This window comes from Fundulus heteroclitus, chromosome 10, assembly GCF_011125445.2.
Source record: "Fundulus heteroclitus isolate FHET01 chromosome 10, MU-UCD_Fhet_4.1, whole genome shotgun sequence".
Classification (NCBI taxonomy): Eukaryota; Metazoa; Chordata; class Actinopteri; order Cyprinodontiformes; family Fundulidae; genus Fundulus; species Fundulus heteroclitus.
The window spans coordinates 2,023,313-2,045,476 of record NC_046370.1 but is presented as its reverse complement, the minus strand read 5'-3'; the positions used below and the strand labels follow the sequence as shown (position 1 = coordinate 2,045,476).

General features: G+C 40.3%; 1 protein-coding gene across 2 annotated transcripts; it reads left to right on the top strand.

The window, feature by feature from the left end:
- The first annotated feature begins 1,149 nt into the window (after positions 1–1,149).
- On the top strand, positions 1,150–21,330 carry LOC105916103 (transforming growth factor beta-1-induced transcript 1 protein). Of its 2 annotated transcripts, XM_012850419.3 has the most exons (12): positions 1,150–1,315; positions 9,168–9,218; positions 9,451–9,599; positions 9,674–9,729; positions 11,604–11,740; positions 11,827–11,908; positions 12,328–12,412; positions 14,869–15,075; positions 16,652–16,825; positions 16,919–17,000; positions 19,172–19,320; positions 20,582–21,330. In XM_012850419.3, exons 1-12 carry the CDS (start codon positions 1,303–1,305, stop codon positions 20,846–20,848), a joined length of 1,452 nt encoding a protein of 483 aa, XP_012705873.2. In that variant the 5' UTR covers positions 1,150–1,302; the 3' UTR covers positions 20,849–21,330. The 2 variants fall into 2 exon arrangements, with proteins under 2 accessions (XP_012705873.2, XP_012705874.2); XM_012850420.3 differs by lacking the exon at positions 9,168–9,218.
- Positions 21,331–22,164: the final 834 nt, after the last annotated feature.

Here is a 22,164-nt window from a genome sequence, read left to right as displayed (position 1 = left end):
TTTTAGCAAATATAAATATTTCTGAATTTACATACTCTATTTTACAATTTTTTCTGGAAAAAAAATCTACATTTCACAAAAGAAATAAAAAAGGAAAAAAATCACTTAATTAAAAAAAACACGTGTACATATGTCTTCACATAACTTACTGCTTTACCCTGCTATGTGTTTTCTATTTGTAAAGATGCCGACAGGACACATAGAAAAAAAATGTAAGATGCAAATCATGGTGCCCCCGCCCCCCCCCCCCCCCCCCCCCCCCCCCGATGCACAAATATAACATTTTCACCAAAACTTTTTTTTTTTTTCAATGCGAGAGCAATTAGGAGTTTAATAATTTTTGTTTTGAAGGAATTAAGCAAAGTAGCCTGATTTCAGCAGAGAAAAAGACCAGTTCATTATTATTAAAATAATCTCACAGGTTTCCCTAGGCTGGTTAAAAGAAGAAAAGACAAAAACTAAAATAGTCAGACTTATTGTCTTTGTCTAAGCGTGGGTCTATGTGTGTTTGGCATTATATATGGCTGTTGCTTTATTTAACCAAGCAGCCAGGTCTGCTTTTCAGTTAAAGTCACGGGCTGTGGTCCTATTTACTATCAGATTAAACCCAATTAAAAAGTTGTTAATGAAAGATTGAGTAAAAAAAAAAAAAAAGTTATTCAAACAGTGAAAATTTCACTCTAACATTCATTATCAGGCATCTGAGCTGGAAAAGCAAATCAATAGCAAAAACTTTGGTCAAGCGGGGATGGCCGCAAAAAAAGCAACCTGGGGGCCTGAAACGGCCCTCGGGCCGCAGTGTGGACACCCGCTGCAGTAAATGGCAGTGAGTGATAATTCAGCTCCAGGAACACTTGGTCGCAGCACTGGTCCACCCAGCAGCTGCCCCTCTGAATCCTTCAGTTTCTATCCCAAATATGGACCGGGAATGTCCAGGATGACGTCATGCGTCGGGTGGGGGGGTGGGGGGTGGGGGGGGGGGATGCGGGTTCGTAACTGCATTTATTCAACTACGCCTCCTCTGGTCTGAAGTCATGCTGGTAGGCATTGGACAGGAAGAAGAAACGGGACGCTCTCCTCTCCCTTCCCTGTCCCCTCCTCCCGGTCCTCCTCCTCCTCCTCCTCCTCCTCCTCCTCCTCCTCCTCCTCCTCCTCCTCTCCTAGCGGATAACGGTGTCCAAGAAGTTATTCCGGACCTGGGGGAGACAAAAGCGCGCAGTCCGCCAGTCCAGCGTCGACGCACGGCCATCGCTCCTAAATGCGCTGCCTGTAGAGCGGAAAGCAGCCGGCTGAGATCAGATCATGGAGGATTTGGGTGAGTAGCACAGCTCATCTTCCTCCCCTGCTCTGTAACTACATGCTGGGATATCTTGAAGGGAATCTGCGGGACGGGGCGGTCGCCTCAAACACAGGAAATGTGGTCTCCGTTGATCCTGGCAGTCCGGGCACAGCTCGTTGTTTTTTGTTTTTTTTAAACAAAGACGCACAGGAGGCTTTAGAATAACCCATAAGATGTTTTCTCCCCTTGTGTTTAATTGTAACGCTGAAGGAATATGATGTAGTTTTTTATATATATATATATATATATATATATATATATATATATAAATGCATGTATTTTCTTTAGCCGCCCCCCCAGGTTAAAAGTTTATAAACCCACCTTCTAAGTGTTTTATGTCTCCGCCCCAGCCTGGAGTGTCCTGCAGCCTCTAACAGCTTTTCTTCCAGGATTGTTCTGCACTTTTCCATCTTCCCATTAATTATTAGCAGCACCCCCGCAGCATGATGCTGCCGCCACCGAGTTTTACCCTAACGCGTTCAACGTGTATCATCGTGGCTGTGTGCAAATACATGTCCCATTTCTCAGATTTTCTTTTTTTAATTAGAAAATTATGGATTTTTTTTGCCTTCTTTGTACAAATATTGACTTATGTTAGATCTATGTTAACACCACAGCATAACGGAGCCGAGTTCTATTATGGTGTCATCTGACCAGAGCATGTTTGCCTCAACTTGTGTGAAAACCACAAACGGGATGTCTCATGGCTTTCTCTTTTCCCTTCCTCCATAAACGGCAGATTTGTGAAGCGCAGGACTAAAACATGTCCTGAAGCTACCCAAGCTGAGGATCTCTGCAGCTCCTCCAGAGTTACCACTGGCCTCTTGGCTGCTTCTTTAGACATTAAGCAACAAAATCAACACCATTCTCCTTCCTCCTCTCAGTTTTCTTGTACTTTGTGTTGCTCGGTCTGACCAAAATCCCAATAAAACCCATTTTAGGTTGAGGTCGTAACGTGGCAACACGAGGAAAAGCGGCGTGAATACTTTTGGCAAAAACCTTGTAAGTGCTGAACATTTTATTGCAGTTAACAAGTATGAAAGCCACACATGCGCTCTCAACACGTGGACCAATAAATTACTCCACATCTGCCCGACCACCGCTGAGTTTTTTTTTCTTCATGCCCGGCCTGCTAATTCAATAAAGTCTTTGTAAATTAGATTTGAAATGATCCTCAACCGTCCTCTCCACCCATTATCCCTGACGAGTTCACGGTGGAGCGGAGAAAAAAAAAAAGACATGCTCCTTTTAAAAGAGTTGCTGTGTTTAAAAACACAAAGGGATCTCTTTTTTTCTGTTTATTAGTGCTTTTTTTCTGCTTAAAAACCTACTTTTTCAGAGGGTTTTAGAGTAACTGTGTTAGAAAGGCCCTGAAATAGCCCAGAGCTACTCTTCCATCTCAGCAAGCCACATAGTTCGAGGAAGAAGAAAAAAAGAGAGAGGGAGAGAGAAAGAGAGAGAGGAGGTTTTTCTCTCTGCCGCCCATTCGCCATTTGCTTTTTCCTTTTTTTCTTTCATGCAAACTCTTCGGGTACTTTTGCTTCTCAAGCAACAGAAAGGAGAATGGCAAGATGTAGCACATCTGGGCACATCTGGATCGTATTTCATGCGCTGAGGCGGCGTTTGCCGGGTTAGTGTTGGTCTCAGTTTACACCAGTTTTATTTTTTTTTTTGTGTGTGTGTGTGCGGATCGGACGAAGCATTCGTAGAGTGGGACCACTTGTTAGAGGGGCTCTTTTGGCCAAGACAAACAAGTCAGCAGGCAGAGCTAAATATGGTCATAATTCCCATTAAGAGGACTTCAGCTCCTTATATGTGCAGTCTGTATACGTGTGTGTGTGTGAGTGTGTGTGTCTGAGATATGACGAGACACAGCAGGCAGTATGGTCTGTACACGAGCTTCCCAACACATGGCCGCGCCACAAGTGTGAATCATCTGGGTGAGAAGGTGACCGGGGATGATCCAGAGGCGGGATGCGTTCATGTCCTTCGTGTCTCATATCTGAATCATATCTGAATCTCACAAGAAAGAGTTCATGTGTGGTTGAAACGTCCGAGAGCTTTGGAAAAAAGTCAAGCGTCAACTGGACGGAGTCAGACATCATAAAGAGACACAAAAACCTTTTACACCCTATCTTACATCAAAGGTTGAAGGATTTTCAATTATACATGCGGCCCCCTTCAACAAATATTGTCACCCCTGGTAAAGGTTTGTTAGTATCCTTATAATACATGTATTACCTTTTTATTGCAGTAGCTTGACATCATAGTGAAAAAAGTAAAAAAAAAAAAAAACTTTATTCAGGAAAACACATATCTAATAGTTTGTGCAAAATTAGCTGTGACAAAAGTATTAGCTCCCCCTGCTGTTAATACGTTGCATAACTATGGAAGAAATACAGACTCATTAGAATCAGCCTTTTTTCTTTTTTTTTTTACATTGAATTTAGAACACTGAATTTTTTTTAGACATTGAATAGTTTTTTATCCTGTGAAATTATGCATGTGATGTTAACACATTTGCAGGCAAATTTCAGCTGTTGAATCTTTGCAAGCAATTTTTTTTTCCCAGATAAATTTTGTTTTTCAAGTGAATTTTTTGCAGGTGTTTTTTTTTTCCAAGTCATTTTTTTCCCTTATTTTTTTTTTTTTGCAGGTGAATTTTAAGTAAAGAAAATCACATATATAATTTGACAGGATAAGAATTCAGTGTTATGAATTCATTGTAAAAAGAAAAAAAAGGCAGATTCTAATGAGACTGTATTTCTTCCATATATAACAGCCTTTTGCCAACTGGCGATCAGGTCGTCATAAGTACTGGGATAGTATTACATGTTTTTGTTTCACTTTTTAAAGAAAAATTAACCTCTTTGAGTAGCTTTTACTGCTACCTTGAGTAATGTTATTTTGAAGGAACTCTACCACTCTGTCTGTAGGGGGCGCTCAGATGCTATTCCTATCAAAATTGCAGGAAAGATGTCAACACACAGTAAATATAAATTAGGAAATAAAAAATAATGATCACATCTGTTCACTCATAAAACGTCTCAGTCCATTTGGGGTTTATGTGAAGTTATGCACATATGTTTCTATAGCGAGGGACAGATAAGCACATATGCATGTTTGTAATTTTTTGGCTTCCACGTGACTTCATGTTGGCCTTTAATTGCCTATTTAAAGAAAGGAAGGGAATTTAGACTGGACCAAACTGAAACCTGCGGCGCAGAAAGAAAATTCAGAGGTATGAAACCGTGCGTAGACGGATTACCGCATTTGTTGCCTTGATGAATCGCCAATCTGTGTGGAATTAGACGCTCCTGCACGTGTACCTGGGGCCGCCCTGTCCTCACTCCTGATTAAGATAAGAGATAAGATAAGATAGGCGTTATTGATCTCACAATGGAGAAATTCACTTGCCACATCGGTTCATACAAGAAGGTGCAGAGTAGGAAAGGTGCATTCAGTTATATACAGTGACTTCCTTCATATATACAATGGATCAAAAAGGATACAAAAAATACAAAAAGAAATAGGAATGGGTATATGATGTCTTATTTACATACATAGTGATCTATATGTATATAAACATATATACATACATATATATATATATATATATATATATATATATATATATATATATATATATATATATATATATATATATATTTATATATATATATATATATATATTTATATATTTATATATACACCTATATATGTGCATATACATTTGTGTATACATTTGTACATACATACATAAATGTGAACTGACATATGTTCAGGTGGTGATAGCAGCAGAAGTCACTACATCAGGATTATTGCACGGGTTTTGGCCCAGTGTATTAATTACATAATGCAAATTAGTAAAAGATACATAGGAAGTACCCACCTGTCCAAATAGCCAGGGTACCGGTCAGGTCAAATGCAATTCTATTTTTCTCGTACTGGTTTTAACCATAAAAGCTCAAACTCAGAAAAAAAAAAAATGTTGGTTTGATGCTACTTGGGTTGAATAACACTAAATTGAGTTTTAGTTCAATAGATTTGTGTGAGTTTCTTTACTTTTTAGGGTTTTTTTTATTGTCAATTGAAGAAGTTTGCGTTGCCGGCACACATTTTCACAGCAGGTCATACATTTACGTGAATTACCGCACATTTCATGCAACGTTACTTTATGTAGATGCCAAGCTGGGCGCTTAACATTACACCGCAGGTGTTTTTTGTGTGCGTACGCACGCTACGTACATACGGCCCCAGGTCTTTGAAGTCGGACAGGTTCCACAGACCAAAGGCAAACGTTGCGGTGACCAAACTTTTTCTGTGGCCGACTCTGAAATCAGTGTCCAGCAGATCTTCCGTCTGTCACTGAACTCGCTTTAGATCTACCTGTAGAAATCAGTCATCTGGGTCGTTTTACGCAGCAAGGCAGGCAACCATACTTGTGTTTTTTCTGAAAATGTTTGCTTTGGTTTGAGTTCCTTGAACGCAGTTTGGTAAAAGAACACAAATTTATATATAAAAACCAGAAAAAAAAGAACATTAGTAAAGTAGTAAAGTTTAAACTCATCTCTTTTCCAGCAGCAACATTATCCAATCAATTCCTAACACTGTTGGTTATAACCAATTAGTTTCTATAGTATATCTATAAATTATAAACAAGCATCTATACGATTCAGTTATATCTGTGTTAATGTACAGTAACACAAAATAATCAAAACTTCGCAGTATAACAATAATATTACCAGTAAGAACCGACTAATTATTTCTCACATTTGTATGCAGTGATAACGATCTTCGGAAATAACATTCATTCCATGTCACATAATCCACTTATCTAGCTCCAAAGTTTAGTTAATTTACACTGAACGCTTCGCATCCGTGCTTCTGGAAGCGGTTTCCTTGTTTTGTTTTCATCGACATGATCAGTGACAAACTTGCTGACTTGAAATCAGTGCTGCCATCTGTTTCCATCCTGCGATTCAGGCTTGGCGCCTCACCATGCGATAATGCTAATGCTTCACGTCTGCCAAAAAATGCTGCTTGGTGAAATTAAACCCAACTGTAAGGAATGCTTTGTTGTCTGTTTACAGATACAAGTACAGCGCAGACAATTAGCATAATGTGGAAAAGTTGAATGCTTTTTGTCTCTCATTTCGCAAAGTATAATTTGTATAATTTATAAATTTGTTACACAGAGTAAAACATTTTTCATGCCCTTATTTCTTGTAATTTAAATGAAACACAAAATTCAATGTCTCACGAATTTTTTATATTACATAAGATCAATAAACAACAAAAAAAGGAGATTTAACAGGATTCTTAAAAGTTCCTTTCTATGCGCTCTTGGTCTGGGCTCCTTTTGCATGAATTCCTGCATCAATGCGCCGTGGCATGGAGGCGATCCCCCCCGTGGTTCTGCAGACGGGTCCAGGAACCTTCATTGTTGGTTCTGGTGTTTCTCATCTTCCTCTTGACGATACCAGTTTGCTGCACTGCAAAAACAGAACTAAAACTAAGTGAAATTTTCTTGAAATCATTGTAATTTTCCTTGATTAGAGCAGGTAAATAAGACTATTTGCCAATGGAATAAGATTTATGCACTTAAAATAGGAACAATTCATCTCCATCGTCTTATTTCAAGTGCAGGATGTCTAATTATCTTATTTTAGAGATGAATTGTTCCTATTTAAGTGCAAAAATCTCATTCCATTGGCAAATAGTCTTATCTACCTGCTCAAATCAAGTAAAAATACACTAATTTCAAGAAACTTTTGCTTATTTTTAGTTCCCTTTTTGCAGTGTTGCCACTCAAGCACAGAACCATCATGGTCATTGGACCAACTTTTGGTCCCTTTGGCAGCGTGGGCCGGCACCAAAATGAAATCAGCATCTCCATCCTGCAGCTTGTCATCATAAAGACACAGAAAGTGCTCTAAAAGTTCCTGGTAGACGGCTCAGTTGACTGTGGACTTCAGAAAACCCAGTAGACCAGAACCAGCAGCCCAAATAAATCACTAACTGTGGAAACGTCACCCTGGACTTCAAGCACCGTGGATTCTGGGCCTATCCACTCTTCCTTCGGACTCTGGGACCTTGATTTGCGAATAAAATGCAAACCTTACTTTCATCTGAAAAGTAGGCTTTGGACCATTGAGCGACGGTCCGGTTCTGTTCCTCCTCAGCTCAAGTAAAACTCTCGTAGCCGTTGTCCAGGATTTGTCTGAGAGTAGCTGCTCTTCAGGCAGGATTCTGCTTCACTTTCCTGCTCCACACTCTGTCCTTCCACTAAACCCTCTATGAATACAATATTTAACTTTTTTTCCAACAATATTCACATTTTCCAACCCACTGAATTGCAGGTTTTCATGATCTCTAAGCCACACTTATCAAAATCACAAGAAAAAAAAGGCCTGAAGCATTTGCCTCTATGTGTAATGAAGCTGTATAATATACAGGTTCCACTTTCTGAAATAAGGGACAAGAAAATTTCAAGACGTTGTAATTTCCGAAGCTGCCTTTAAATTTAACACCCACGTGAGCAAACCTGTAAGTGAGCAGTCCTTTTGAAACAAAGACAAGTAAGCCTGGAGCGCCTCATGGCTTTTATAAATTACAATCGCTACAAAAACAACTAATCCATGCACCATTATGTAATAAAAAGGACGTGAGGACTGGTATGCAAGTAAGAAAATAGACCGAATAGCTTCTTATCTGCGCTGCACGCTCAAGTTTTTAGCATATGGTCTGAATTAAAAATTTAAAACCTGAATTATTTATAAATTGGACTCTATTAGGCCCTAAAATCTCATTATAATATAGCCTGAATTTGACATTTCTTCTTTTTTGTTTCATTTCCTTCCCAGAGTTGTTTTGAATCTATTTGTCTAATTTTTAAATGTTTTAGACCTAATATAGAATGTGATCTAAATTACTACAGAGTATCTTTTTCCCAGAGAAAGATACAAAAACAAACACACGCACACATTTAATTACCTGTTATATTTTTACTGTGATTCCCAAAAGTTAGTGAACATTTACTTTCCCCGTCTGTTGGATCGGTGTTGTACATCATCTTGGATCTCATTCCTCAAAGAACAGCTTCACCTTGCTACAATTAACATTTCATTAGACTTGGGTCAGCACTTTCATTTATTTCCTTATTTTTCCCAAAAGCTTTGTTTCTTCGGGCAGTTTTTTTTTCTTTTTTCTTTACAGATTGTTTGCAGACCGATGCTGCATACAGCCACAGCCTCAATGCATAAAAGGCCTTAATGTAAATTGTTTTATTGCTTTACTATCTTATCAAGCTGTTTTTTCAATCATTTAATTAATTTGATAAACATTTATTTATTAATCAAGTCTGGGGAAAATGGTGAAGTAAAAAAAAAATTCTTGTGCAGAAGTTATTGCCACTTCAATTGCTGATTAAAAACAAAAGTAAAACCGGAAGCATTTTTGATGTAATGCTTACATTTTCAGTGTCTTGAAACTTTTCACTTGAAATCCTCGATTTCTGCGACAAAATGCTAATTTCTCTTAGCCACTCTTCAAAGTAGGTGGCTGGCCAGCCGGTGGAGTCAGTTTGGATATCAGCCGCCAAGCACTCTTCCTCCTCTGCTTCCTCTGCACACTGGCATGTCTCAGATATGAATGTCTGTCCCAATAACCTCAGCGTGAAGACGGATTCCCCTCCTGAGTGCTGGCAGCTCCGGCTGTGCCGTCCTCCGGCTGATTTATCTCTGAAGATGCTTGTTGTGCTCTGTGTTGTGTGCGCTCTGACTTCCTGCTGCTGTGTTGGTCACGCTGGCTGTCTGTCTCTCCTCAGGACTGTCTGAGCCGCCTTGCTACCCTCTCAGTCCTCGTATTGTTGTGTTTGGTACGTAACTGTCTGTGCATGTTTGTGTTGGATCTTTGCTCCCAGCCACGCATTTGCATACATCCCTTATTTAGATTGTGTTGTGCCGCACGTCTTTTCTTCACTTTTCACTCTGAGCACGGTCAGAGATTATCGTAAATGTAGAATACGGACATTAGACTGTACGCTGTTTAAATTACAGTCAATTCAGCGAAACCTCTAACACTTTGACGCTCTCTTTTTTTCTTTCCAGATGCCCTTCTTGCAGACTTGGAGAACACCGGCTCTCCTCTTCCTCGGTGCCCCGTCTTGCTCACCTCCGACCCTCCACAGAATCCCGATGCCAACTCCCACGACGCGGCCCAGGCCCGGCCGCCGCCGCCAGCCTACACGCCGCAGCAGGTGGGCTCAGGGAGGCATTTTTGTGTCATGTTGCTGTTTCCTCACCTTTACGGCACGCCTGTTCTCTCTTTCAGACTGTTTCTGCAGCGATGAAGTCTTCAACCAACTCCAACCCGGACAAATTATACAGGTCAGTCCTGTGTCCTTTATCCCATTTTTTTCAATTCAATTCAATTTAATTTTATTTATATAGCACCAATTCATAATACAAGTCATCTCAAGGCACTTTTCAAAGTCAGATTCCATCAGATCCTCCAGGTTGGTCAGAAAGTTTCCTCTCTAAGGAAACCCAGCAGGTTGCATCAAGTCTCTCCAAGCAGCATTCACTCCTCCTGAAAGAGCGTAGAGCCACAGTGGACAGTCGTCTGCATTGTTGATGGCTTTGCAGCAATCCCTCATACTGAGCATGCATGAAGTGACAGTGGAGAGGAAAACTCCCCTTTTAACAGGGAGGAGAACCTCCAGCAGAACCAGAACCAGGCTCAGTGTGAACGCTCATCTGCCTCGACCCACTGGGGCTTAGAGAAGACAGAGCAGAGACACAGAAAGCTCAGAAGCTCACATTGACCCAGGAGTACTTTCTATGTTAGAGAAGACAGAGCAGAGACACAGAAAGCACAGAAGCTCACATTGACCCAGGAGTACTTTCTATGGTAGAGAAGACAGAGCAGAGACACAGAAAGCACAGAAGCTCACATTGACCCAGGGGTACTTTCTATGTTAGATGGTAATAGTGGATGATCTGTCTCCCCTGATGAACAGAACGCCAGACCAGGTGTACCTTCTATGAAGAGAAAAATGACAGAGAGCAAAAAGTTAAAAGCTGAAATAACAACAAACAATGCAGATTGGAGAGCAGTAGGAGAACTCAGCAGAGTCAGAGTGATTTTGACCAATTTGGACTGAAGAAAAAAGCTTCTAAAACCTAAACACTCTTGAAAAAAAAGCTAAATGGTTTCAACTGGACCAAGTAAGCATGTAGAAATACTCCAAATAAAACAAAATGATCCCTGACTTTTCCTTTCTGTCGTTTATCAAATAATATTTGTAAGTATTCAGATTGTTAATGCGATGCATCCATCGCTCCAGGATGGAAAAGTAAAGGGACTCGGATGTCACATCTCTTCATACTGAATTAAAACAGTTCTCTTACTCAATGTTCTGAGCTAATCCAACACTAGAATAGCACAGAGTTACCGTCCCAGGTGGCTTTTAATCAACAAAGCATGCCCAGAACAAATCTAATCATATGAACAATTTGGAGGTGTGTGCACGTCTCGCTAGCTGAGAAACCCTGAACCAGCGGGAATGTGGTGCATTCTTGCAAACAGAAACAAATGAAAACCTAAATCACGATAGTTTCCTCCTGGTCCTCTTCTTGCTCTCTGGATTTGTTTTTCTTCTCCAGCACTTATTGGCTGAGAGGCGGGGCACACCCTAGACAGGTCGCCGGTCTAAAACAAAGACGGGGGGGGGGGGAATAAATGGCAGAACAAAACTAATAAACAGTCCAACCAGCCACACAATATAAGGCAACATGAAAAGACTCCACACCAACAGCAGAAACAAGGAGCACAAGGAAACAGGAAGTAACACGGAACAAAAAGGGCCACGATAAAGATAATAAAAATGTAATTAATCAAAACAGGAAACTACTGATAAGAAACCCCGAAACTGAATATAAACGCAAGAGACGTAACGACACAACAGGAATAAGACCAAGTCCAGCAGCTCCAGGATGCTTTGCGTAATTCCAGCATGGTCAGAAGATCAGTCAGGATAGAACATTCCTCCAAACTCAGTTAAGGTAAACGTTGCATGTCGTTGCAACCTTGTCATTTTTTTCCTGGTGACATCAGCTGCATCTTGGTCCAGATGACCTCGTGACTCATTTCTGAACAGGCAGAGCTCAGCAGCGACCGAGATCAAGCCTTTTTTTTTTTGTGGGAGGAAGTTTCACAATTAGCTCAACGCTGAACTCCGCTTGTCTCCTCTGGCCCGCAGCACCGTGTGCAAACCGCGCTCCCCTCGCTCAGCAGATCCTCCGCCTGCCTTCTCCTCCTCCTCCCTGCTGGGCGGAGGTCTGAACGAGCTGGATCATCTGCTACAGGAGCTCAACGCCACCCAGTTTAACATCACAGGTCTGTGAGTTGCCTTTCGTGTCGCTCCGCCTCGGGTTTCAGCCGTTCGGATGGACTTCAGTTTGCTTGTGTTATTTCGTCTGCAGATGAGATCCTGGCACAGTTTCCCTCCTCGAAGAAAGATGAGCGGGACAAGATCAAGGATAAGGCAACGACGTCCTCCTCGGGGTATTAAATGTTAAATCCAAGCAGTTTACGCTCATTTAATGAAACTACTTTAATTGCTTTGCGTTGGTTTTTTAATTTGTGACTTGCAAACTGCCTGAGCATCACTCACAGCTTCCTCCACAGTTAAAAGCACCTGTTGTTAAGATGTGTCAAAAATATAATTAGTGTTTCATTACACAGAGGTAATCTCACACAAACACGCACAGAAAGATTCCACATTTAATTTCACTACGTTCATCTGTGTCGGAGGATATGCCAAATTAAGAAAGAAATGTCTTTAAATAAAACAGAGGTCATAAGGTGTATGTTGAGACAATCCACAAGAAGTATAGATCACCTCTAGAAGGTCCAATTTCTAAAAAGGTGTTTTGTTTTTTTTAGATCCGAATCATCTCTGATTGTTTGGCTTTGTTTTCCAGCTCTTCTAAGCCATCAGCAACCTCGGCCACCATGGAGTTGGACAAACTGATGGCTTCCCTGTCTGACTTCAGAGTCCAGACTACAGTAAGTTATGTTACACTTCATTATAAACGATAAAAGTTAGAAAATTAAACTGTGGACTCAGTGTTTCTTATCCTGCCACTTGCCAGTGTATGAAGTATATGGGTCGCTTACGATGCGTCCTTGTTTGTTGTAGTACTGTGTTTTTCTGAATATAATTCACACTTTTTTTATAGTTTGGCTGATCCTGTGACTTATATTCAGGTGTGACATGTGTATTAAATATATAACATGTTTTTAAATGGTAATTCTTACTGACAAACATGAACCAAGGAGTAAGTATTACCGTCTGTAGCCACAAGAGGGCACTGTAGGCTTTTAAATACTGAATGGTGCTCCTGTACTACTTAAAAATTAATTGAAAAATGAACTTACAGACGAAAGTCTGTTTCAGCATGCATTCACGCAGCGGAGCGTTGCATGGTGCAGCTCGAAGGAAGAGTCCAGACCGCGACAGAACCCCGTCATTGGGCGGTCCGTGAAGCTAACAACAGCTAGCGCTAGCTTATGTCGTCCAGGTGGTTTACAACTTAGCTGATGCACGTTCAACAACTTTACTGACCTTTTTATGTTACTCAAAAATATCCACATTGTACTGTTAGCTTAGCAAGAAGCACCGCTGTGCTGACAGTATAAATTTCACCCTAATATTGACAACTTTCAGCGTAACTAGCAGTTGCGCTGAAATGCGCTAGCAAGAACATTGCCGGTAATTCCTTGCCTGGAGTTAGTGGCTAGTCATGCTAATTTACCCCAATTCAACCTCCCTGGTATGCTCCATGTTATTCAGCCTGATGCAATTGTGTAATTGGATAAGTTTTTAGTCATGGATTTGTGAAATACATTTCTAAATAAATATGACTTACATTCCAGAGCGACTTATAGTCTGAAAAATGTGGCATGTGGGGACTGAAGGGTGTAGAGTTACAGTTGCCTTGTGTCCCTATATTGTTTTTCTCTCCATCATGCTTGACTACCTGGGGATAAAAGTTTATTTTATTTTACACAATCAGCCATATCATGTGTGAAAACAATTATGAGTGTCCCCTATAGGTCAAATAATCTTTTGCTGAATTATTCAGAAAATAGTACCAAGGTGGGCGTGTTTCTACTCAGGGACCGCATTTGTAGGCTCAGACACATTGGGGGGAGTCTGGGATCCGGCCGAGAATCGGTAACAGGAGGCACACTCCGAGCAGAGGTGTCCAAACAGAGGTCTGCGGTCCAGGCTTTGGGTTGAGAGGCAGGAGAATCCAGGAAAGATCAGAGGCAGGCAGGCCTGGTCGAGAGGTGAGGCAGGAGGTCAATGTCCAGAGATAAGAACCCAACAGGAGAATCTAACTTGGCCAATGCAGAAAACAAGAACGAGACAGGTGAAGATCAGGAAGGCAATTAAGGAACGCTGGATGGTCTACTCACAAGAAGGCTTTTACAAATCTGGCAGTTACCCACTGGGAGAGTCTGGAATATAAAGTCCTCCTCGCAGGTGCAGCGATTTAACTTAATTGGAGCGGCGGCAGGTGTAACTGCTCAGACCTTGATTACCTGTGCAGCAGCAGGGCGTTTTTCAGGCAGGATCAGACATAATACATAATCATTACAGTCCTTGGCATCTATCAGTCTGGGAACTGATAGATGTCGTTCATAACATGGAACAGTAATGACCCATCAGTGAACCAACGACGTATCCAGGAAGTCACGAAAGATCTCAGAACAACATCTGAGGCGTTGCAGGCCTTACTTGCATCGGTTAAGCTACAGTTCAACAATTAGAAACCCACCAGGTAGAAATGGCATCTATTAGAGAGAGTTCCTCATAGTTCCCCAAGAAACATCTCGATGGACTCCAAGATTTAAAAAAAATAATAATAATAATTGCCTGGACTCAGGAAACAGAAGTGGAACATTTGGAAAATGTTCATATTGTTACATCTGGCGTAAAAGTAATCTTGGGGCTGCTTTGCTGCTTCAGGACCTGTACGACTTGCAGAATTATGGCACCTAAGATAAGCAGCAGAACAGTGACTAAATGCACACCAGCAAGAAAACCACTGAAACAATTAAGGCTTTGGGGTGGCCTAGTCAAAGTCTGGGAGTTGTAGTATGACCATTCAGGTTGTTGCTGCTTAAAATCCCTCAAATAAAATTATAAATATGAAGCTGTTAGAGGAAGTAGGGACTTCTTTTTGAGGAGGTGAAGCAGTTTTGTCTTCATGAAGTTGTTTTGGTTAAACTGTTGAGTTCAGCTCTGGGTTATAAACAAATCCCTTATGTTCTTGTGGGAGGGGGGGGGGGGATTTTAACCCACTCCTACTTTTTTTCTAAACATCCGTGGTTCTCAGAGGATGAAGGTTAATGACTTCTGGCATCTATTTTACAGGATCTTCTGCAATCTGAGGTCAGATCTCAGCTGTGCAGACCAAGCTTTTGCATTGGCTAAGCTCTTTGTCTCCCACCAGCCAGTTCCAGCCGTCAGCCCGGTGGTCACCGCCGCGCCGCAGCGTCCCACCACCCCGCCGCAGCAGCCCGCGGCTCCACCGCAGCCCTCATCTGGAGGCTCCCTGGACAGCATGCTGGGGCTCCTCCAGTCGGATCTGAGCCGACAAGGAGTCCAGACCTCCTCCAAAGGAAACTGCTCGGCCTGCCAAAAACCGGTTGTAGGACAGGTGAGCGCCTCCATCATCGTTTTCTGACGTCTCCTACCTGCACCACGTTGTCACGTGAACAGGTGTTGTGCGCAATCACAACAGGTGTTGTGTGCAATTCTGTTCCCCCGTGAAAATCTGTTTCCCCCGTGTCGGGAGCGCGATTTGCAGCCGTTTTCCCGGCGCTTCTAGTTGATCTCTCGGTAAAACAACTCCTAAAATCATGTCGAGTTTAATTTAATTTCAGTTTAATCGGCAGCTGTTTACAAAATTGTAAAATAAAAATAAATAAACGAGGTCTTTCAGACATCTCCCGAAAACTTTGGGAAATAAAGAGCAAATGTTTCTAAATTCTCAAATTATGTGTGATAGCATGTAGTATACTAGAAATTTCCTTAATCCGGTAAACCAGGGGTGTCAAACTCATTTTGGTTTAGGGGCCGCATTCAGCTTAATCTGATCTCAAGAGGGCCACACGAGTAAACTCATTGCAAGATTAAATAGAACTAATAAATGTGGACTTATTGTTGATTTTTATATTAAGTTAATTTCACTTTTACACAATATATTATGAATAATCTCAGCGTTTTTAAGAAAAGTATGTGCAATTTCAACAATAATTTTACTCAGTTAAACATTTACTTGTGCATTATGCATAAGAACTGATCACAGTGATTATACAATGTTGAAAAACATTTATTCACATTTTTTGGAACTTAAAAACACTGTCCTGCATGATAAAATACATCAAACAGATAAAAATTAAGAAATGATTTAAATTTTTCCACACCTGAAGCTTAATCTGGTAATTAAAACACAGCGTGGACAATATAGGAACTGCATATTTTCAATTAAACGAAGTACATGTTTTTTTCAATAATTGTTTTATCATTCTCTTCCTTTTATCTTGTCCACTTGTGAAAGTCAAATCTAATGAGCTCTTTGTGGCATCTTATTGCCACATTGCCAGACAGGACACTGGAAAAAAAAAAAAAAAATGTTTATAATGATAATGCATTTAGCCACAGGGCCGGACTAAATTGTTCGGCGGGCCGTATGTTTGACACCCCTGCAGTAAACTGTCATATTTTACATTACAATAGGATGCACTGGGAAGTCTACACTCTTGTGTTTTCAGGAAGTTTTATGCTGTTTCTCAATTGAGAAACAGCCATAATGTTTGTGTCCTGCTATCAACCATCCCATCATCCTCTATCAGCAATGTAAAATCATAAATACACACTACGTGCTGGAATAGTGTTTTATTGCTTACTTTTATTTGCCAGGTTAAAGTGACAAAAGTTGAAAAAGACCGTTTATCTTGCCATTTAAAATAACACAAAACAGCGTAAGAAGACCTCGTTTATTTATTTTTATTTTACAATTTTGTAAACAGCTGCCGATTAAACTGACTGTTACAACCTTGACATGATTATAGGAGTTGTTTTTACCGAGAAATCAATTAGAAGCGCCGGGAAAACGGCTGCAAAGCGCGTTCCCGACACAGGGGAAACAGATTTTCACGGGGGGACAGAATTGCGCACAACAACACCGGCACATGCGCGGCCGTGAATCCAACTTGCCCGTGTGCGGACAGGTGGTGACGGCTCTGGGGAAGGTGTGGCACCCGGAGCACTTTGTGTGCACGGAGTGTGAGACGGAGCTGGGCAGCCGCAACTTCTTCGAGAAGGACGGGCGGCCGTACTGCGAGTCGGACTACTTCACGCTCTTCTCGCCCCACTGCGCTCACTGCAGCAAACCCATACTGAACGTGAGCCACCCTGACACACTTCACTATGAAAACCCAGACCTGTAAAGGCTTATCTTCACCTCTACTTTCCCTTCTGTTGTCATGTGTCTTTAGAAAATGGTCACTGCTCTTGACAAGAACTGGCACCCGGAGTGTTTCTGCTGCGTCAAATGCAGCCGCTCATTTGGAGACGAAGGTAACGTGAGAATCAGGCAACAAGAAACAGAAAAAGACTTCAAAAATGTAAAATGACTCAATGCTTTACTTCTTTATGGGTTTGCAATATACAACCCTATAGAGAAGCCCTAGAACCACCTAAATTAGATGCTTTTTTCTACAGTTTCCATTAAATAAATAAATAAATGCATAACTTCTGCTAAAAATTTCCTTGAAAGTTTTTGGCGATTTTAAATCTAAATTACAAAGTCTGAGGAGCCAAAAATAGACGAAAGTCTACAATTGCAGACAGCCTAGTAAAGATTACTTAACTACACGTCATCCACCCGTTTCCACTTGCCCATCACTGTCAACACTGCAAAAACAGAACTAAAACTAAGTGAAATTTTCTTGAAATCATTGTAATTTTCCTTGATTAGAGCAGGTAAATAAGACTATTTGCCAACGGAATAAGATTTCTGCACTTAAAATAGGAACAATTCATCTCCAACGTCTTATTTCAAGTGCAGGATGTCTAATTATCTTATTTTAGAGATTAATTGTTCCTATTTAAGTGCATAAATCTCATCTACCTGCTCAAATCAAGGAAAAATACACTAATTTCAAGAAACTTTCGCTTATTTTTAGTTCCCTTTTTGCAGTGAATAAAGGCCACTAACTCCACAAAAAAAAAACTCTTAAAATTAATAAATAGCCATTATAAAGACTTGGTGATCCAAGATGCTCCTCCCTGGGTCTCAGTGGATCCCCGTCCAACCTCGTCCAGGTACAGGTCCGCCCGTTGGAAATGGAGCGACCCATTTCCAGTTTCCTGTCAGAGATTTTTATTCACAATAAATTAGTATTTCAGAGAGTCCTTGATGCCCGGGGGCTTCAGAGGAGAAACAGGCCCACAGCACCACAGAACCTCCTCCATTTTCCACAAAGCTTGATGCTGAAAAGCTTAACTTTACTGCCATCCAATCTGGATAAAGTCCTGTTACCGTTTAGGAAACTCAAGTTTCAAAAGGTCACGTCAGCACACTGCAAAAACAGATCTAAAAATATGTAAAATGTTCTTAAAGTTAGTGTATTTGTCCTTGATTTGAGCTGGTAAATAAGATTATCTGCCAATGGAATGAGTATTTTGACCCCTAATATAAGATAATTAAACATCCTGCACTTGAAATAAGATGATGGAGATGAGTTGTTCCTATTTTAAGTGCAAAAATCTTGTTCCATTGGCAAATTATCTTATTTACCTGCTCAGATCAAGGACAAATACACATATTTTAAGAACATTTTACTTATTTTAAGTTCTGTTTTTGCAGTGCACCAGGCACCGCTAAGAAACACAACCATATGTGAGTCTCTGTGTGTTTCTCATAGAGCTAGAGGCCATTACGAGGGACCAATTAACCTAGCATGCATGTTTTTAAATGGAGAACCTGCAAACACCGTGCAGAAAAGACGAGGTTTGGTTGTTACTGGCTGACTTGGTGATCTGTTTGTTGCAATTCCTGCTTCTTTGCCATCCTTCTCACTGAAGATACGCTGGTCAAATCCTTCCCCTGTGTAAGAAGACTCTGGTCTGAGTGGAGGAAGACTTGCATTGGGCATCGTGTCTTACACTGCAAAAACAAAACTAAAATTGAGTCAAATTTTCTTGAACTGAGTGCATTTGTACTTGATTTGAGCACGTAAATAAGATGATTTGCCAATGCAATGAGATTTTTGCACTTAAAATAGGAACATGTCATCTATAGCATCTTATTTCAGGTGCAGCATATCTAATTATCTTATTTTAGGGGTCAAAATACTTATTCCATTGGCAGATCATCTTATTTACCTGCTCAAATCAAGCACAAATGCACCTATTTCAAGAAAATTTGACTTATTTTTAGTTCCGTCTTTGCAGTGTATAGATACTTCAGAGAAACGCTGAGTCATAGATTACTCGCCACAACTTCCTAAAACACTTTGATAGACTTAAAAAAATGAAAGTATAAACGTACAAAAAGGCTTCAGTTATGGGTATTTGGATTAAAAACAGTTACTTCTTAATGAATAAACCTTCTGAAGGTGCGGAACACTTTTAGTTTCATTAACGATTAAATCAGCAGATTGGACTGGATATTCTCACTGTGCGAGGTGATTTACATCGGGCCGTTCTTCTGAGTCGTTGTAAAGCTGCGTTGTTTCCTCCGGCAGGTTTCCACGACCGTGACGGCCAGCAGTACTGTCAGCAGTGCTTCCTGGCCCTGTTTGCCTCCCGCTGTCAGGGCTGCAGCCAGCCCATTCTGGAAAACTACATCTCAGCGCTGAACTCTCTCTGGCACCCGCAGTGCTTCGTATGTCGGGTGAGTTTTTGCCATTTGATCCGCAGCGGCCCGGCGTGCTTGGATCTGGGCTTGGGAGGAAAAAAGGATAAAGTTACGCTGCAAAAAGGAAACTAAAAGTAACATTTTCTTGAAATTAGAGTATTTGTCGTTGATTTGAGCTGCAAGTTTAAATGATCTGACGATGGAATACAATTTTTGCACTTAAAATGGGAACAATTAATCTCCATCATCTTATTTCAAGTGCAGGATATCTAATTTTCTTATTTTAAGGGTGAAAATACTTATTCTATGGCTGATAATCTTATTCACGTGCTCAAATTAAGGACAAATGCACTCATTTCAAGAACATTTAGCACATTTTTAGTTCCCTTTTTGCAGCATATAAAGCATCATTACTTTCTTATTAATACTATCACTACAAAAAGGAGCAAAAAGTAAGTAGAATTTTCTTGAAATTAGTACATTTGTTCTTGATTTAAGCAGATAAATAAGACGATCTGATAAATAAGACGAAGATTTTTTGCCCTTAATGTAGGAAAAATTAATCTTCATCATCCTATTTCAAGTGCAGCATATCTAATAATTTTATTTTATGGGTCAAAATACTAATTCCATTGGCAGATAATCTTATTTACCTGCTCAAATCAAGGATAAACACATTTAGCAATCAGCAAAACATTTAACAATGTTTTGTGGCAAAATCGTCATTTTTTTCCACTTCAATTTTTTCAGACTAATCTTTTTAAAGTGTTTCAATTAGATATTTATAGTAAAGAAGTTTAATTCAGGAGAGTAAGTAAATTTTAAATATACAGTCATATTCAATAAATAGGAATACGTGTCCCAATGAGGCTCATATCAAATAATTTTATTCTATGGGTCAAAATACTAATTCCATTGGCAGATAATCTTATTTACCTGCTCAAATCAAGGATAAATGCACTCATTTCAAGAATATTCTACTTACTTTTAGTTCCTTTTTGCAGTGGTAGGGTTGATAAGAAAGTAATGATACTTTTATTCAGATGAGATGGAGGCAGGTTATCCGTTGTGGCGCGAAAGTAGAAAGTTCTCCTTTTACATTGTTTTAGTGTCTTTTTCCTAACTTAAAACTAAGTTCTGGTTTGAAAGAACATAATTTAACACCTAAATCTGTTATGAATCACTTTGTCTTACGACCTGTAGGATTTTTTTTTAGGCCAGAACTAAAAGCTGGCTCAACTGTTCTCTGCTTGTTGTGCCGCGTCTGAATCCTCGTCTCCGTCCTCCCCGCCTGCAGGAGTGCTACACGCCCTTCGTCAACGGCAGCTTCTTCGAGCACGAGGGCAAGCCGCTGTGCGAGGCGCACTACCACCAGTCCCGCGGCACCATGTGTCAGGCCTGCCAGCAGCCCATCCTGGGGCGCTGCGTCACCGCCATGGGGGCCAAGTTCCACCCCCACCACCTGGTGTGCCACTTCTGCCTGAAGCCGCTGAGCAAAGGCTGCTTCAAGGAGCAGGAGAGCAAACCCTACTGCCACCCCTGCTTCATCAAGCTCTTTGGTTAGGGACGCAGCTTCCAAAAGCCACGTGACATTTCTTCTTCTTTTTTTTTTTTTTTTTGCAGTTTGTCTTAGTTATTTAGTGTGGGAGTAAGGATGGAGCAGGGCTCACCCACCGCCACGCATATTTCTTTATTAAAAAAACTGAAGTGGAGACAAATCATGAGTTAAATCGGTGCCAAATGTTTCTCACCTGCACTTAAATTGAGCTTTTTGTTTTTTTTTGCAAAAGGAAGTAAAGAAACAGATTAAATGTGTTGTTTCAGTTCAAGAGATTTAATGTTATGAAAGAAAATTCCTTATAATATATTTGCTTTTTATTGCTACAAGTACACATTTCACTGCATTTGCCTTTTTTATATATTGTTTGCTGATTGCTCAATGTGTTTATGTAAGCTACCTTATGTTTAAAGTCAGGTATCATTCACTTACTATTGCTCTATGCAAAATGTCAGATGCGTTTCTAGAAATAAAAATGTTTTTATGAGGTTTCGTGTTCTTTGTTGTTTTTTTTATCATAGAGTTGGAAACTAGAATGAAGAACATGATGGACAATATTTACGATTTAAAAATCATTTTGCACTTTCTGCTATTGAATAAAATATATATTGAGGTAAAAAAAGATGTGAGTAATGGAAAAAGTGGTAAATTAAAGAAAACACACTTTTATATCTAATCTTAGGCTTTAGACAAAAAAGAAAATATATTTAAACCTTGCAGTTTGCAGCATAAAATATAAAAGAAGTCACTGGAAAGGGTGTCCAAACTGCGGCCCGGGTGCCATATGTGGACACTGGACTGATTTTATGTGGACGCTGATTCAGTAATGATGCAAATTTGTCCCAGGAGTACAGGTGGTTGAAGCAGAGGGAGACTTTTTTATTATCATTCTTTTCAATTAGGGCAAAATCGTTACAAATCAAAATCTTTTTACAGTAAAAAATGGTGGCTATAACATAAAGTATCCATCTTTAAATGACTACACTTGCTGTGTTCCCTTTAATTTCACAGTAAACAGGACAAAATGTATCCAGCGCTGATCTCTTGGGGAAAAACAGAGCAGATGGAAACAAATGCTGGTGCTACAGAAAACATGTAGTCCTCACCTGAAGTAATTTTTCATAAACCGCAAACCATATTATTCACCGATTCAGGCTAGTGTTCACATCCCACCACAAGCCTGTACCTCAGAAGATGAAAAAGAAGATGAAAAACAGCTCACTGACCTATATTCCTTATTTTTAGGCCACTTTAGGACTTTCTCATCAATGAAAACCTCTGAGCCTGTGGTTAGAAAAGCTAGGGAGTGTTTTTGAAGCATC